The 17,424-nt window shown below is 38.8% G+C and overlaps 1 protein-coding gene across 1 annotated transcript in view; it reads left to right on the top strand.

The window, feature by feature from the left end:
• The first annotated feature begins 11,232 nt into the window (after nucleotides 1–11,232).
• The window catches only part of LOC124155332 (FYVE and coiled-coil domain-containing protein 1), an 84,793-nt gene continuing 78,601 nt past the window's right edge, over nucleotides 11,233–17,424 (top strand). Inside the window, exons 1-4 of the mRNA XM_046529063.1 lie at nucleotides 11,233–11,680; nucleotides 11,766–11,885; nucleotides 12,018–12,133; nucleotides 16,001–16,257. Of these exons, the coding sequence (XP_046385019.1) occupies nucleotides 11,617–11,680; nucleotides 11,766–11,885; nucleotides 12,018–12,133; nucleotides 16,001–16,257 (557 nt within the window). The 5' untranslated portion in view covers nucleotides 11,233–11,616. The remainder of the gene's footprint in view (nucleotides 11,681–11,765; nucleotides 11,886–12,017; nucleotides 12,134–16,000; nucleotides 16,258–17,424) is intronic.

Here is a 17,424-nt window from a genome sequence, read left to right as displayed (position 1 = left end):
AAATGGAAAATATTCCTCGTTCTCTTGCCTTGTAAAAATTGAATACTTTCTTGGGAGATGACTTACAACTGTTGATAATGCATTTGGTAAACTGTGGTAGTTATTTAGAATAAAGATTGATAGCAAGAAAGCTTAAGTGATGTAATTTTGTGAGTGTCCTGGAAAAAAATAATGTGAGGTTTAAAGTGGAAAAATTCCACTATTAAGTTAGTAAATTTGAGGGAAATAAGTACATCAGTCAGGGTATCAGGATAAGAATAGCCATTGCAAAGAACACGTCATGTATTCGAAAGAGTTGATGACAGAAGAATCCTTTAAGACAGTGGTGGTAAGATTGGCTTATAATTTAATATGATACATTGCATGGTACGATGCAGTGATATGGATGCTGAGGGATGAGGACGAGAATGGACTTGTGAGGCATTAGTGATAGCAGAAGATGTAGAAATTGAGATAGAAGGGAAAGATAGTGAAGAACCACTTGTGGTCGAGGAGAGGAAGTTGCTGAGTGGTGTAAAAGGAGACAAAAGGTGTGGACAGAATACCTATATTCAGACAGGCAATGAAGAAATGCTAAAGATGTGATGTTGATACAAATGAAAGGGAGGAAAAGAACAGAAGTTTTAGATCAGGTTAATTAAGGCAGTAAGGCATATGATACGTCAAAGGGAGAAATGAGATTGGATGCGAAGGTTAATGTGAATTTCTCCATTACGTGGCAAAATCAGGCAACTACGGCGTTTCAGTCGGCATCCTGTGACGTTAGGCAATCCCAGTTCCTACTTTGTATTGTGTGTAGTATGTACTTCAGGATAATGGATAGTTCGAAATGGGGTTTGTTTCAAGGGCGTACCAAGGATCAAAACTAGGGGGGGGGGGGGGGGGGGGGCAAGCCATGGTTGTTCAATTTATAGGTAAGATTTAAGCATGGAAGAGGTGAATGAAACCAACATTTTAAGGAAAATGTAACGGCTCTTTATTAGTTTTTAAAATTATTTGCTTGAAAAAATATTATTTTCTTTTAAGACTTTTGCTTCTAGGCATCTACCCCTCGCTGCAGGGGCGGATCCAGGGTTTCTTTCTGGGGGGGGGGGGGGGGGGGCACAAGCAAGGCCGTATCCAGGATTTTTTGTTCTGGGGGAGTCACAAGGATACCTTGTAATTAGTGATGGGTCGATTCCAAAATTTTAACGATTCCGATCCTGATACCGATTCCATCGATTCTGACGCCATAGGCTCCAAGAAAAATATCACTTATAACTACAAGGGAGAGCCCTGAGTATAGTCGTATTCACAGTTATAATAAAGATTAAATACTATGTATATGAATCATGTAATATTTGGCCCTTTCAAATTCTCAAGCAAAAAAACCAACATGCTCATGCTCAGCCAGTAGGTTTTGATGTCTCCATGTTACAGTATTACTGCCTGCTGAAAATTGCCTTTTGCTACACACTTGTGTGACTGGGCAAGTACTTTCCTACCAAAATTGCAAGATTTCGGAAACTGGAATTTTTATTAAAAACCATATCATCGATCATCTTGAGTCCTCATGGAACTCAAGTGACTAAGCGAATGGACTAAATAATTTAGCTTTAGTTTTGTAGAGCCAAAAAAATCTATAGTTCTCACGTCGTTTAATCAACATTAAAAATTTTTTTTTTTTTAAGTTCAAGAAAGAAACTAAACGCTACAAATGAATATCACATCGGACGGATGCAGTAATACAAAAGACTAAAAGATGCCTTGTGGTGTGAAAACTCCCCTTTCCGTGCGACTCACCTCGGCGAAGGTGGAAAGGGAAAAATCGGTCGTTGCCTTTCGAGGAAACAGTTTATTTTCCTCCCTCTTAAACATGCCGACTTAATCTCTTCACTTTACTTCAATACCCGAGCCATATTTCTTATGCATGGGATGGTTCCAAAAAATATCCAATCCTTAGTATTTTCACTCTAGTAATGCGTTAAATGGTCAAGTCGATCTATTCATAACCCTTTTTAACACCCTCAGTTTAGTGTTTTAAGTCAATGAAGACGATTATCCGTGCTTTAAATGACGATTTTCAAGACTTAAGTTTTTAAAAACTTGAAAAATCGGCCTCAGTTACCGATCCCCAGAGTTCCGCAATGAGTAGCTCAGCCTTGACGCGTGAATGAAAAATCGCTCTTATTTCCTTCGTCGCAAACGTTTTTTTTCCAAGATTTCTACTTGGTACTCTTTAGAAATCCCTACTTTAAATTCTGGTTCAAATTTTCCGAGTAATATTTTTCGTAAACGAAAGATGTCTACTTTATGTAAAATTTCAAGTGAAAAACGGGTCGACCATTTTGCGTTGTAAAACCAGACAGATGAAAGCCAAAATCTTCAAAAGTCATTGGAAGTATAGGCAAATTACCAGGTGAAAGGAATATTGCGTTTTTTATTCCATAAAAATCATACCAACGCAACACCATCTGGATAAATTTAAAAAATTTTGAGAATTGACGAGATCGCACGTGGTATTGAAAAGTTGGTCATGTTTGGGCCACTGTATCATCACTAAAGGGTCGTATTTATGTAAAATGGCATATAAATCTATATCTGGTAATGATTTATGAGTATTTACGTTAAGTTTTAAGACTCTATCCCCAAAAAGGTGATTTTGGACTTTATTCCAGCTTTTTCCGATTTCGGACCGGTGTGCGCCGGGTCGGAAGACGATCGGCCGCAGAGGCTGGCGCAAAGGTATCCGGCGCCCACTTCGACAACTATAGAGTATACAGGAAGCTGAAACTACCAGGCCAAGGCATTAGAATGACTTATCGGCTTTAAAAACTGTATTACTACATGAGTTTCATGATAGCGCTTCCTGTCAGCAGATTGCTGGACCTACTAGCCTCGAAAGCTCTGTAACCGTAACTTACTCGACTCGACATTTGTAGTGTTACTCGAAACGCTCGAGTCGAGTACCACCGACTCGACTCGAACTTTCAAGTACTCGCACATCCCTAGAATATAATGTGTTTTGTTATTACGATTACGCGGCACGAAAATTCAAATGACTGTTGGAAACGCGGTCGTATATAAATTTGTGGTTTGAAGTACTACTGGAATCGGAATCGATTTTTCACCTTGGCAAGTATTCATTTTCGATTCCGGTTCTTGGCTGAGAATCGAGGAATCGAACCGACCCATCACTACTCGTGATACAAAACGAACGCAATGATAATGGGAGTGTATTAAAAATCTTGCATAATTTTTAAGGGTCTGGGGGGGGGGGGGGCACGTGCTCCGGTGCCCCCACCTGGATCTGCCTATGCCTCGCTGGGTACGCCCATGGTTGTTTACTCACAATTAGACCTGAAGTAGCATTTCAATAAAATAATTGGACGGCAAAGATGAGTTACGACTCAAAATATTCTTCTTTTAGCCGTTTTCTCATAAGTTTAACCCATTCCCTTTTAACGATGGATATATCTGTAAAGTGGTTTCCTGACCAAGGAGATTAGTGATGTGTATATCCATTGAAGATTTTTCTAAACAAGTGAATGGACTAAGGATGCGTATGCGTTGCTTTGATTTTTTTCCCAAGTGCAGTGATTCTAGAAAGCTCTTCTCTGTATTGGCATTCTCTTGGAGACGAAGGCCCGGGGTCATAATATTTTTCATTCGGTCATTTTGCCTAATAGTAATTTGTGGCTTTTACAAAAAAATGAAATAGAATTGAACTCCTTGACTTTAAGAGAGGGTGATTTAAATTTTGAGCGAGTGTCTAGGATCAATAACTGATATTGTAATTTGAAAGACAGCATTTTACCAAAAGTTTATAATTTACATCCGGAAATTATTGTTTCGATGTTTGACTGGTACCTATATGTTTCGAAATTCTCTTATACATTATTTTTATTTTACCAATTTTGTGGACAAAATAATGTTTCCCATCCATCTTTCACATCAGGATTTGGACTGAAAGTTAAAAATATTTTTGTATATTTTTTAAATTGTTCACAATTTAAAAAAAGTAAAAAAATGCTTTGTTTTGTGTGTTTTTTCTTTGCTTGCTTTAAGATCATGGAGGGTTATTGGGTCTTATGTTGAGTGAAATAACTGTGTCCTGTATAACAACGTATCCGTTTGTTTAGGACTCTAATACAAGCTTGTTGCACTCCAAAAATATGCGAATCAGCCGATGACCGTGGATTCAACACCTTCGTACGTGGGCTGGCAGGTCTGCCTCTCATGCACTCAGGGACGCTACTTTGCGGTTAAGGGAGCCAAATCCTTGGGTCCCATTACCCTGCCGATGCCAAGGGTTCTCTGCCTGTCTCCCTCCAGGCGGTGCTGCCTTTTGGCAGTAGATCGCAATGATTTAAACACTACACTCACTAATAGTCTTTCAGTAAGAAATACCTTGAAGCAGGGCACAATACAAAGAGTGATATCACAGGTTTTTCCAAATATTTCTCAGCATTGAGGAATAGGTATTCTAGCACAGCATACCACATAACCAAACTGAAGGCAAAAACTACGGAGATTGAACTGAAAGACAACTTAATTTAAGTTTGGGCCATACAGATGAGAAGAGGCTAGGGATAGAACAGGTGAAAAAATGGAAGGGTAGAACTCACAGCTATGTTTTTCCCACAGTTGCCTGTATACATTTACAACTAAACATAAACTCCAATGGCTAAAGCGATTATGATGTAGCTTAACCTTTTGTTGCTGAGTTCAGGCACAATGTGCCTGGCAGGCACAGATGTAAAAAAACATTATTTACTCTTAGCATGGCTCATGTGCTCACCTTTTAATTTAAAGCCACCATTATTAGTGAACATTATTATCAAACAGCTACATGATGTATTTCACGCCAAGCATATATACCCCTTAACATGCCGTCGTTCGGCCCCAGACCGATCTGGTAAGGTGCGATTTAACGTACCCTTTAGGGTATTAAGTATTATTCTATGTGATGTATTTTAGCATGTTAGCACCGGTACAGAAAGACTTAATTCACGAACTGAATAAAATACAAAGGACGGCTGCGCTTTGTGTCAAAAACTGCTAAGGGGGTACAGACAGCGTTACGCAGATGTTAAGCGAATTAGGCTGGGAGCCGTTGGAGACTCGGAGGCTGCGCGCTAGGCTTAGATTGCTGGAAAATTGAGAATGGATATCTTTAAGAGCCACACTATATTTCCAGGTCCAATAGAATCGATAAATTAAGAGAGATGTTTTGCCGAACGGATAGATATGGGAATTCGTTTTTCCCCCGAACCATAAAGGACTTTAATAAATGCTAGTCCCAACTTTATAGAGCCTTTCATTTTTTATGCGTAGACCACTGGTGTCCTAACACCCCCTGCCACACGCCTTTTAGGCAGCTTGCGGGGTATTATGTAGATGTAGATGTTGGTTCTATAAGAACAGTGTTTTTTCTTATTTTATTTATCAAATATTGCTTTTATATCGCTTTATTGTGCCATTATTTTGCTTAATTATGCTGAATAATCCGCCTCTGATCAGTCGGCATAAATGCAAAAAGTGAAAGGTTGCATACAGCATGTCAGAATAAAAGGCCACTATAAGCGTCAAGGGTCTATGGCGCCTAGTGGCACAAAGGAATGAAGAAAACTTGCGATGTACCTATCAGATGCAATGCGCTCAACGGAAGGTTGATTATTACAGCCATTGGAGTATGTATGATTGTGAGATTTTAACTGGAAAGATAGAAATAGTGTGTCAGTGAGCAAATGGAGATTGGGACTGTACGTCTCGGGTGAACACAACCATTATCATAATTGGTTATTGAGAAAATGGCACTGTGGGTGGAAAATATGGCTGCTGACTGATGGCTTTTCATGAATGCTGAAGCATCCACGTGAAGCTTTTGAACTCTCCTAATTCAAAGTCCACACCAAGTCCAAGGTAAGGAACAGGTCACCCTATACCCTGAATTGCATAATAGGGAACTTGCATATATTTCAGATATAATTAATAGCCCCAAAATTATATAAAAATATATGTTTGCATACCTCGGTGAAAGTTTTTTTACTATTTTATGACGTGGTTTACGATATTTAATGCATCAAAGTTCACGAGAATTTTCAAATGCAAGTGAGAAGCGAAAACGCCCGATGATTGGCTGGTAGAAAAGTGACGTCATAGTTCAGTACGAGGAGAGACGGCGGCACGGCCATAGTATAGGTTGCATACTTATACATGCGACGGCGTGGTTATGATTCATTTATTGAAGTGCAGACGTATCGCAGTTGTTCATTGTGACTTCAGGGCTATTATTTGATCTATTTCTCCTCCATTGAAAGCGATAGATTGCGTAAAGATGAAAGGCATATGGTTATTCTTAGGCTGATCCTAGCAAGCTTCCTGTTACTGATTCCATCATGATAACAGGGTATTTTAGTGAAACTGTAGACTTCGTCGGCTCGGAAAGTCGATGCCGAGAAATGGAAAGATAGCTGATGAGCATCTGTAATGTTTTATAGTTCATAACAAAGTGAGACTTGCGTATAATATTGGCGAAAGCGCGGTATACTCATGTGAAATGTGTATTCTTTTGGCAGTCCGGTAGAGTCTTACGGTGAACTTATTTCCACCTCGAAGCTGTCGATGATACTTTCAACTTAAAAATACCTTGCCTGGAGGGCGATAGGAAGCTCTGAGGAGGCCAGACTATTAATTTTTCAATTTAGTAGCGATAATATAGACGAACTTCCAACACAATCTACCATCTTGTGACTAAAAACCCCGAAGCCACTTCCTATTCTGCAGAAAGAATCGGTCAATCGCACTTCGATCAATATAATAAACACAACGTCTTCAGGTGTTCATAAGTTACTTTTGAAATGAAATACTTCCTAAATTAGCATTAAAATGTGCATGTTTTCCAAACAGAGTCTTTAATACATTTTGGGAGCTTTTCTCACGATATATCTGAAACCTTCTCTAAAGGCGAGCTCATCGTCATTGCGATCGGTTGTCACTTAAAAATTCCGTATCGGAAATCCTAGAGGGATGACTTTCGACGATGACCGTGATCACCTGCACTCTCACTATCACTGGAACCCGTGGTGAAAATATCATCCCAATCCAATTTCTATTTGGTTTTAACTGGGGAAAGAGCAACATAGAACTGCACATTCTTTGGGCAACTTTGGGTTTGACTTTCCCTCAAACACACCATTTCCCCTGTGGTGCACATCAGTCCTATCTTTATACGACGGCCTGACAACCTTTAAATGGATCCTTGTTTTATCCTGACAACCAACTAAATGGTAATTGCTGATCCACACATGTCCATTCTTAATTCCATAGTTTCCAAATCAAAGGCCGCGGAACATATGTTCAAAAAAAAAGTTGAGTCACAAGAGGTATATTCCTCTTGTGACTCAACTTTTTTTTTGAAAAGCAAGCAACGGCGTAGAATAAAATCAAAGAATGCTGCGATTCATTTTTTGTGTCCACCTCTGGATTCCATTCTTTTTCCATCTACAACTTTCTTTATTTTTCGGGGTAAACTATGGGACAAGATAATGTTTAAATATTTTCATTAATTTATAACAAAATATAAGTTCGAAAAATACCCAAAAGCCATTTTATTAATCCGCACTGATGAGTGTAAATTAGTGTGGAAGATGAATGCTGTAGACGTAGTAGTTTTCCTTAGGTTGAGTTGCAAAGTTCATGAAGTTGACAAAACGGCTAATTTTTCGGTGCGCGGAGTCATTTATTGCACTGACCGTGTCATTTTTCAATTTTTTTGTAATAAAATAAATCAGAATTTAGGATAAAATTTCCTTTAAAATGACGCATAGTTCATTATTATAGCATGTAGTGAAGCCAGGTTATAAATTTGCAAAGTACAGCGGCGCATCATTTTGACGCCGACAGTAGAAGAAAACGCTGTCTTCTTGGCTGGCACTCGAATGCATGAGGATCAACGTTGCTCTATATTTTCATATTTCCTCCCTTGATTTTAAACATCATGGAATTTTCTATGTCCTTCCGTAACTGAAATTGAACAAGTGCCTTAATAATTTGAGTACATCGTAACCATCGAGAAACACCTATCTCGATTTTTGTTCGGAAGTTGAGTTTTTATTCTACGGCGGCCGAATTATCGAAAAATCTCAGTTTCAAGTTATTCAGTCAATGAAATATGGAAATATTATTTATATTAAAGTTATCTTCGCTCACATAGCACACGGGTTTATCATTCCGTTTATTATACTCTTGTTTTTCCGTAACGCTCATCCCGACAGACGGCATGCATCGAGGCTTTTCTTCTAATTTCCTCCGTGGGAATGCAGACGAAAATTTTTTTCTGGGGTGTTATTGCACAGAGGAATAATGCACCACTTGTAATTTTTCCTTATTTCACCCATGTTCTCCTTTAAACGCAACGTGGCTCTTCCAAACCTGCAGTTACTGGGCTTGGATCTTGGACTCGTACTGAACTATGACGTCACAGCCAAAGATTAGTGGGGGTGGTATTTTTTAGCCCGCGAAACTCGGGCGACTTTTGGGAGTCATTTTCTAGGGTATAAACTGAATTTTAAGCGGAAAAAAGTATATTGCTGTACCAAGTGTTTACTGTAGTATATCAGCATACTGTTTATAAAAAGTATGCAATTTCCCTATTCACACACGTATGGCTTAGTCCTAGGTGACCTCTAGATACACCCATTGCGACCACATCTCAGGTTGAAGCTCTGAGTGAGCAAGTATGATTGCATAAAAGTAGAGGGTGATTGGTATGAATTACTTATTACAGTATTCCACCCAGTGGTGGCTGGTGGTTAAATATCCAGGGTGTGCATTAGAGAAGATGTACGATGATGAAAAAGAGCATGAAGTTCCAATGAATGCTTCTAAATGGTACTGAAAGCATTGACTGACTAGGATCCTGAGCGCAGGTAGTGTAGGTGGCAGCTACACCGCTACACTACCTGCGAGTTGCTCACTAAATGTGTGCGTGCACACTAGCGTCGTTTTGAGTCTGCTCCCAGCACCCATTTAAACATGGCATGCCCCCCTGCTTATCTTGTTCTGCAGGAGCACCCTCAAGTGATCGCATAGATCGAAAATGTGCCCGGTGTGATAACAAGGAATATATATCTCGTGTTAAAGGAATAGTTTTCTTTTATTATTCATAAATGTTTGGGTGTGCACTTGCTAACATGTGTATATGCACGTACCGCCACTGATTCCACCGGTCATTGTAGGTTTACATGGAATTTACACGTTGCCAATCGACCCAGTCTGTCTCCGCTCCCAACTTGGAGTTCCCTCATCAATTCCCAATAAAGCCTACTCCCTTTCATTCTATGTATATCATAAGTCCTATTCCTTCTCCTCCCTCACTTGACTAGCATTATTCCCTCCACCACAGTTTTCAGCACCTCCTCCCCAATCAGTATTCGCTCCATCTAAGGAGGATCTGGTCGGCATGGCAGCTAGAGTGTTGTGGCTTCCTGTCCTGTGGTCTTGGGTTCAAATCCTGGAGGTGACAGAGAATTTTTGGAGACTGCCCGATCCCTGCTTGAATGTTGTGTGGGGGACATTTCAAGCACAACACTCCGTCCATCAGATGGCATGTTAAGTCATGGTCCCCTGGGCGCCTTTCGTTAAACATTAGACTGTGGGAATGTTTTTTATGCTCTTGTTACTGACTGGGGAAAAAGCGTTTTTAAACATTTGACCATTGCTGGACTACCTGCTGCAGTTTCCCAAAATTTATATTGCTACATGGATATCTGGCACTTGGGCACTTTCCCATAAAGATCACTAAGGGATTCAACTCTCACTTGGGCCAGCCCTCATGGCAGGGTGCACCTCCTTGAATTTCGTATCATACTGCACATTTTGAACTGTTCCCTACCCGCTTCACACTGTTAATGTGCCTATCACAAGTGGCCTTATGTCGGCCCATCCCCTGGTAAAAAAGAAGGACGGGTTCACTCACTGCAAGACACTCCGCTAGGCTGGAGATGCAAAATATTTCTTGCTTCTCTTCCGAAAAGGCTAGTAGCTAAAATCATGACCTCATGCTGCCTAAGGGTTAAGAGCAGGCCAATGCCAGCTGTTTCTCTCCACCCTTCCCTATAGGACAAATGACCTCAGATGTTAGTTGCCTCTCCCAAATACCACTACTTCTCTGTATTTCATCCAGAAGCTTCCTTTCATGACCCACCAGCACTTTCTTCCTCCTCTTTACCCACTTCACCTCCTCTGTACCCACATCAGGAAGGCCTCTGTAAGGTCTTTTCTCATCCTCCTCCTAAGTGTCTATGTTTCCATATTGTTGCTATGTGACTATGCTCGAGATCAGACTTTAATAGCCTTTTACTTACACTCGTGCATAAAGATCCTCTCATCAACTGTTTATTTGCATGTAGCACAAAGAACAGGAAGCCTTTGCTGAAGAGTGGTCAGTCAAAACAACCAATAGCCTGGGCCATCAGTGCAGGCTGCAGCAGTAGCCTGATCTCTGGAGCTGGTTGAGCTGTTAAAGCGATCCCTTGTCAGGATACCTATGAAATAAATGTATATCTCCTGCTCCGATCCAGGAGTGAATAATTAAATATGGTGTCCCAAAAGCTACTATCACCAGGAAAGGTACCTAGTTATTTAGCTATTTTAATGTCTTTTTGCAACAGTGTGTCACTGAAGTGCCTCTGCCATTCCATACTCAATTCATGGAAGGCCTTCACTGTGCAACAGCACCAAGCATCTCCCTTTAAGTGAATGGGAGAGCTGTGACTGCAACAAACAACTGCCGTGTAGAAGGAGGTGGTTTGAAGGAAACATTGAAGAAATTTATTCAAAATTCAAGTGATAAACTATTTTAAGGCTGCATTGCGGTCCCTTAAGGATTGGCCAAACTATACATCGATATGCAAGGGTTATGTGTGCATGGTTGAAAGATTTTGGTGGACCGGTACGGAACCTGTACGAACACATGAATCAAATTAGAACAGTTTGTAAATTCTGTTCATGCATTCGCACACAATCAAATACAACACAAGTTGGGTCGATAGACTTTTATACGGTGCATTACGACGTAAACCGCTCTTGAAAACTGGCTTTAAAATAAAATATAATCCATTGTATTTGTAATATTATATAACTAATTTAAATTTCGAATACTTATATGTTCGCGGGTTATTTCTTGATAGGCTAGGGTGGTTGCGGATTTCTGATTGCATTTGTTTTTGTTATGAAATTGTCTGTGATCAAAATCTTTGTGTTATTGGCCAGATTTCCGTTTGCAATTCAGCTGGTGCTACGAATGACAATAGATTTCTGTAGACATATGTAAAATTTCGTCCATAATACTATGAGAATTTATTCACACTACTTGGAAAGGCGTTATAAGGTGACTCTTTATTGGGTTTGAGTTGCCCCTCAAGACGTCAGTCGATGTAAAATCCTCGATCGATGTGTTTTAGACATCAGGCGATGTTATTCATTCTGTATTCTTATCATGCATCATTGGTGCTACAGGTTGCTTGATTTAACCAAGCAGAGGCTGATAAAGTAGACTAAAGGGATCTGTTCTGTAGGATGTGAGTGAATGATAGAATTAGATCTTCTAGGTTTTGTGAAACAGTTAAAATTATGAGTTCAAGTGAAAAAATGCCCGGGTATTTCAAGCTTGACAAGCTTGTGGTTGACATCACAGGTAAGACGTTTTATGAAGCATTATTTTCGGCAATAATGCATAAGAAAGTGAAATCGCCGTTAGCTAAAGGGAGATCTCTTTGCAGAATGTATAGCTGGATTATCGCAAGAATTCCTCTGCATGAATATTCCTATAGACGATAGTTGCACAGTATTTCATAGGTTTTGTGCCAAACTGGAGCATTTTCTATCACTTGGATTGAAAGGTATCTATGACTGGAAGTTGAATTCATTTCTGGTTTGAAGTTCACATGCTGCTGTACCTTCTTACAAAGAAAACATATATTAAGGCCTTAATGTACAAAATGGAATTAATTTTCTATTTGGTTTCATTTCAGAGAAAAGTAACCTCTTTGGAAAAAAGAGATGCTACTGGGATTTTATGCTTAAAAGTCTGGTATCCAACAGAGGAGGAGTTCACGAGGGTCTCAAGTTTGTGAAGTATAATCCTGAGGTACGAGTGCATTTTTTGATTGTGCTGTCTTTACGTGAATGAGAAATTAATCTGCTATTTTTATTGATTTTATTATTGGAAAATGTAATGATTCAAACTTAGCAATAGAACTATCAATCGATTGAAACTACATTTTTTTGCTTTTATGTAATAGCTGTAAAATCTCAGCTCAGTTGCAAATACTTGATAGAATTATTTTCCATTTTGTTGCCGGCTCCTTCTTGTAGTCGCTTAGTGATAGACATAATGCAAAGATTACTCAACATAAGCAGTTTTCTTTCTTTAATTTTGCATCCAAAGATGGTAAATATTTCGCTAACAATATTGCTTCTGTATTTGTGCCAGAAAAATCGTTCAAAACCACACACATGTGACATGTTTCTGCAATATGATTCGTATTTACTTAGACAGAGAATAAAAATTCTTGATCGACAAAAGTAGCAAGCTGCTTTTTGGAACTTGTTGAAAAGTTATGGGGAGTATGGCACACTGCAATGTGTCTAAACATATGCACATGTAGAAATTTAGTTGTAAAAGTCAACAATGTATTTTTCCACAGATTTCCAATCTGCTGGTTAGAGTTTACCAACTTAATGGTCATTATATAGTATTTTATATGTCCCATCAATGCTTTGGATGAAAAAATAGCTATTGATCATTGACTACGGTGCTAAGCTTTCTTTTTTGGATCAATATCTCGTTGATGGTTATATCCTATTTATCATGGGTTCATAGTAAATACCAGTGGGTGTATTCTGATGATAGAGCAACTCTGGAGCTCGTCAAGTGAAGTTATTGGAGTTCTCTTATCCCTTTCATGCCCAAATTATTATTTCTTTCGAGAAAATATATTTTACTGTGAAAATTTCTTCTTCTTCTGTGTCTTAAGCCAGAAAATCTTTTTCATTAGATTTCCCTCATTGACAGTTTAAAAATAGATGCATGATTTACATGTCACATGGGGATTGAAAAGAGTCAAAATAGCCCAACTATCGGCTTATGAAGAAATTTTATTTTAATTATAATTAATTTTTATTATACGATTTTTGTTTTAAATTGTCTATAACACTGAATAATATAATAATGATAAAAAACTGTAGAGAAGTGTAAAAATTTTACTTTTATTTAACACTTGGAAGCCTATTTTTTGTGACTGTCAAACATTGGTGCAGTTGGCATTTTGTACTAATGATATGAGTAGCAAATTTACTGCTTAATCTACATCTAACTATTTTTCATAGCAATATCTTGTACGTAGTCTAAATATTTTTTTGAAATTGGATTAAGTTTCATATTTTGGCATATCCGAAAGAGGCAGTAGTTATACAGGAGGTTTAGATAATACTACTATGACTATTTGGTGGCTATTAAAATTACTTCTTAAATTTCCACAGAACTATTCCCTCCTAAACTCTGTTCATTGTATCTTGGGGGTGAGCTGGTGTGCCTAAAGCAAGAAGTGGTGTGGAGAGGGAAAGTTTCTCGACAAGTGACTTTCCCTTTGCCAATCAGCAGGCATGGCCTCAGTTAGTCGATATAGGCCTCTGTCGAGTTCACATTGTGAATTGTTCATGGAGCAGTGTTGCCAAACCGTTTTCCTTGTAAGTCTTTTAAGGCCGTTTTCCAATTCGCAATTTTTCACCCTTCGTGCATTTTTCGATCGTCAACTTACGGATGTGACGACAGCAAGGGTGGATCCAATTGGCGAGGGTGCAAGGGAACGAAGGGTAAGTGAACAAGGGAACGCGGATGCTCCCTCGTTAACGTGCCCTCGTAGGAAGTGGACGTGAAAATGGCGGCAATGGAAAACTCAGATATCTTGAACTGGAGTTTTAAGTAATTTTTTGTTTATTATGTGAGCTCTTTCACGTGCTATTATATCGGAATTGTGAATTCTTGCTCTTCACATGCAAAAATATAAATATAAAGGTGAAATTGATTCTCAAATCAACCACTAAAAATGTCCTAACACTACCCTGTGCGTCACATTTCGTTACTGTCAATAGGTAGTTCGCATTATTTCCGTTCACGAAAGCTCACCCGCAGACATAAAGTGAGCAGGTAATAGTTATTGAAGTGGTTTCCTTGGCAGTCATGGGTGTGGTAGACAAAGAACTGACTGAAATCATTGATGTAATTTGTTGGGTACATGCAGTCCTTGCGTCAGTTTGTCAGGCATCATCTTCCTTGAAAAATTATTTTTTATTAGTTATTTTTATTTTAACAGACAATTACTGTGTTAATATGAAATTCATAACTCATGGGGCATTATTTCTGATACAGAGATGATTGATGAAAATTTAGAAAATTCCCTTGGAAAAGTTTTTAAAGTTACCCTCCAGATCTGACTGAATGCAGATGGCTGTGTGCTTATCATTTACTTTTAGAGTTTTTAGTTCACTTTTACTTTGATTCATATATATTATTCACAGCCAGAATTAAAATAACGACAAATGAGTAGCAGGTGAGTTGTTTTTTTATCCTTTTGGATTTTCCCCACTAGCTTGATTTGTTGCATTTATGGCAGTGTCCTGGTCTTCCTGGTTTTTAACAGAAGGCAAAACTTCATCTTTATTGGATGTGTCATTACCAGCAGTACTGGTATTATCTCCTGTTATCTGTTCACGCCTAATGCATATCTTTATTGTGAATATTGAAGTATTAATTTTTTGTGATCGCGCAATCAATTCATGGGTGAAATTTCCCACTGTGAGTCATTTTATACCAAAATACTCTTTTCAATGTGTCTGTAATCTGGACACTTTTAGTTTGGAACATGGTCCTTATATACTGGTTGCTAATCTCCCGACATATTCCGGCTCGGGTGTGTTGCCTGAGATTCCGCTTCCACCCCTCAAACCCCTCACACGCCTCCCCTCAACACACAACTCTGGGCATAGTGCGCTGTCACTAGGGGAAATACGGAACTAACTGCGCTGTCGAAAGCATATACCGCCGCCGACAGTGCAGTTAGTTCCATATTTCCCCTAGTGACAGCGCACTGTGCCCAGAGTTGTGTTTGAGGGGAGGCGTGTGAGGGGTGGAAGCGGAATCTCAGGCAACACTCCCGAGCCGGAGATTAGTAACCAGTATATAAGGGCCATGGTTTGGAATTAACCACACTTTTCTCTTTTAATGCACTCCATTTGGAGGACTGCTTGCAGAAACTGTTCGACTTCCTTGCTTGTACAAATTAACTTAAGTATCCACAGGCTGAGAATATTTCAGCTGTTAACTGAGATAATGTTATCTCAAGGAATTGAGACTGAATTAATACACATAAATTAGGTGCCCAAAAACGGAAAAAGTGAGCCATTTGTGCAATTCGATGTGTGTGACGTGTACATCACATTGGGTGGGAAAGGGTTTTTCAGCTGAATGATAAGCTCAGTTGCTTTGATGCGAGCAGGAAGGTATTTTTGGTAGTCTGACATATTTCATGAATAAGTGACTTCTGATTGGTGCTGAGGATGGATTTCTACCACTCAGGAAAATGGCCAATCTTTGAGTGTCCCCTGAGCACACGCATCAAGCTGTAGCGCTTTGGAGCTGCTCCATGAGCTGAGTGCACCAAATATCTCATTGTTGTTTAGTTTTAATTTTGAAAATTTTTGTATTCTGAAAACACAAGTGCTATTTGCTTTCCAATCAGTCACAACGTATGAGATATCATTATACTGTTGGCTTTTGGTACTACATTCATTGTTGATAGTCACTCTCAAAAAGGAATAAGTCCTTGATGTGGATAAAGATTAGGATAGCATTAGGATTGTTCCTTTGTTGAAGTTTTTAAGCTTACATTACTTCTTTTCCCAATTGAAATCACTTCAATTTCAATTAACGGGTACCTCTCATTTTTTATTACAGCTGAAGACATCCGTTGGCCGGGGGAGGGCTTTCATTAGGTTTTGCCTTGTGCATCAGTGTTTGGCAGACACTTTACAGCAATGTTTTTCTGGTGCTACGGAGCTCACAGCGGAGTGGTATACAGATTGGGCTCCAGTAAGGGATGCTGTATCTCTAAGCCAGCTCCTTACGTCTCTCTATGACCTCAACGATGTGCAATTTGACCTTTCATCTCCATCCTGTCATGACCTTGACGTTTCGTGGCCTGTTTTCAATCGGTACGTTTTCCAACTCTTAATTTTTTATATATTCAAGTATAAGAATGGTTTGATTATCCATTTTGAAAGTTCTTGTGTTAGCCAGTGATTTCCTCTGAACACTTGTTGTATATATTCAATAACTATGTAAAATGTTTGAGTTGTGTTTCTGACGTAGAGATTTGTCTTTGAGATTGACAGCTATCACTTTCAGTGCAGGTGAGATTTTTGGAATTACTTCCAGTGATGGACGTGTCATTTTCGTTCATAATGGTACTATTACAGATGCACGTGCAACCTGTAATACTCCATGCACACCCAATCCCCAATTAATGCTCTTAGTTCGTTCCATGAAAAGCGAGCACTAAACAGTGCTTTAAAGTTATCAAGCGCAATATAGACTAATGTTATTGAGCTTAATTCATCATTGAGATCTCACCTTCACAAGTTTCACGCTGAAGGAATTTTGTCAATGCTCTTTTAAAAATAATTTAATGCAATGGAAATTGCTTCATAAATACTTGAACATCATTTATACATTGTTTTCATCCAATTTTTTTACATTTTTCCAATGAAAATAATTAGTAACGTCAGCATTTGAGAATTAGGCATCAACTCAAGCCATGTGTAGATATTCATCATGTATTTTCACACATTGTATCGTTTTGCAATAAATATTAACTTCAAATCTTTTTCTAAGAAACCAATAGCATATTTAACTACTTTAATAATTAGCAAAATGAAGAAAATTTAATCTCATGTAAAGCAATGAATTACGCATTCCACTATCAGCCACAAATGCTCGAAAAAACTAGTTTCATTCGCTACATGACTTGGCCTTAGTAAATATTATGCCTTATCCTGGATTCTAAGATTGTAAACAATTTTTAAATTAAAAAAATGTGTGAATTTTATCGTAAGGATGGAAAGAAAAAAATCCTCTGGCAAATATTAAAAATAAGCTAGAACCATTTGGTAATATCATTGTCAAGTGGCAGGGATATGACCTGGCTTTTTAAGGTTCGTCATTCCCTGGCATACCCTCGAAGGTATGGGGAACCAAAATAGCACGAAACGTGTAGCCGAAACTCAGCTTTACCCGTAAACTCATGGCATGATATGACTCTCGATCCACCAAGGTACGATTAACCCTGCACAAATGTACATTTCTTTAAGTGCTGCATTGGA

Source organism: Ischnura elegans, chromosome 1, assembly GCF_921293095.1.
Source record: "Ischnura elegans chromosome 1, ioIscEleg1.1, whole genome shotgun sequence".
Classification (NCBI taxonomy): domain Eukaryota; kingdom Metazoa; phylum Arthropoda; class Insecta; order Odonata; family Coenagrionidae; genus Ischnura; species Ischnura elegans.
Note: the sequence above shows the minus strand (reverse complement) of the source record. Positions and strands in the feature narration are given on the sequence as shown.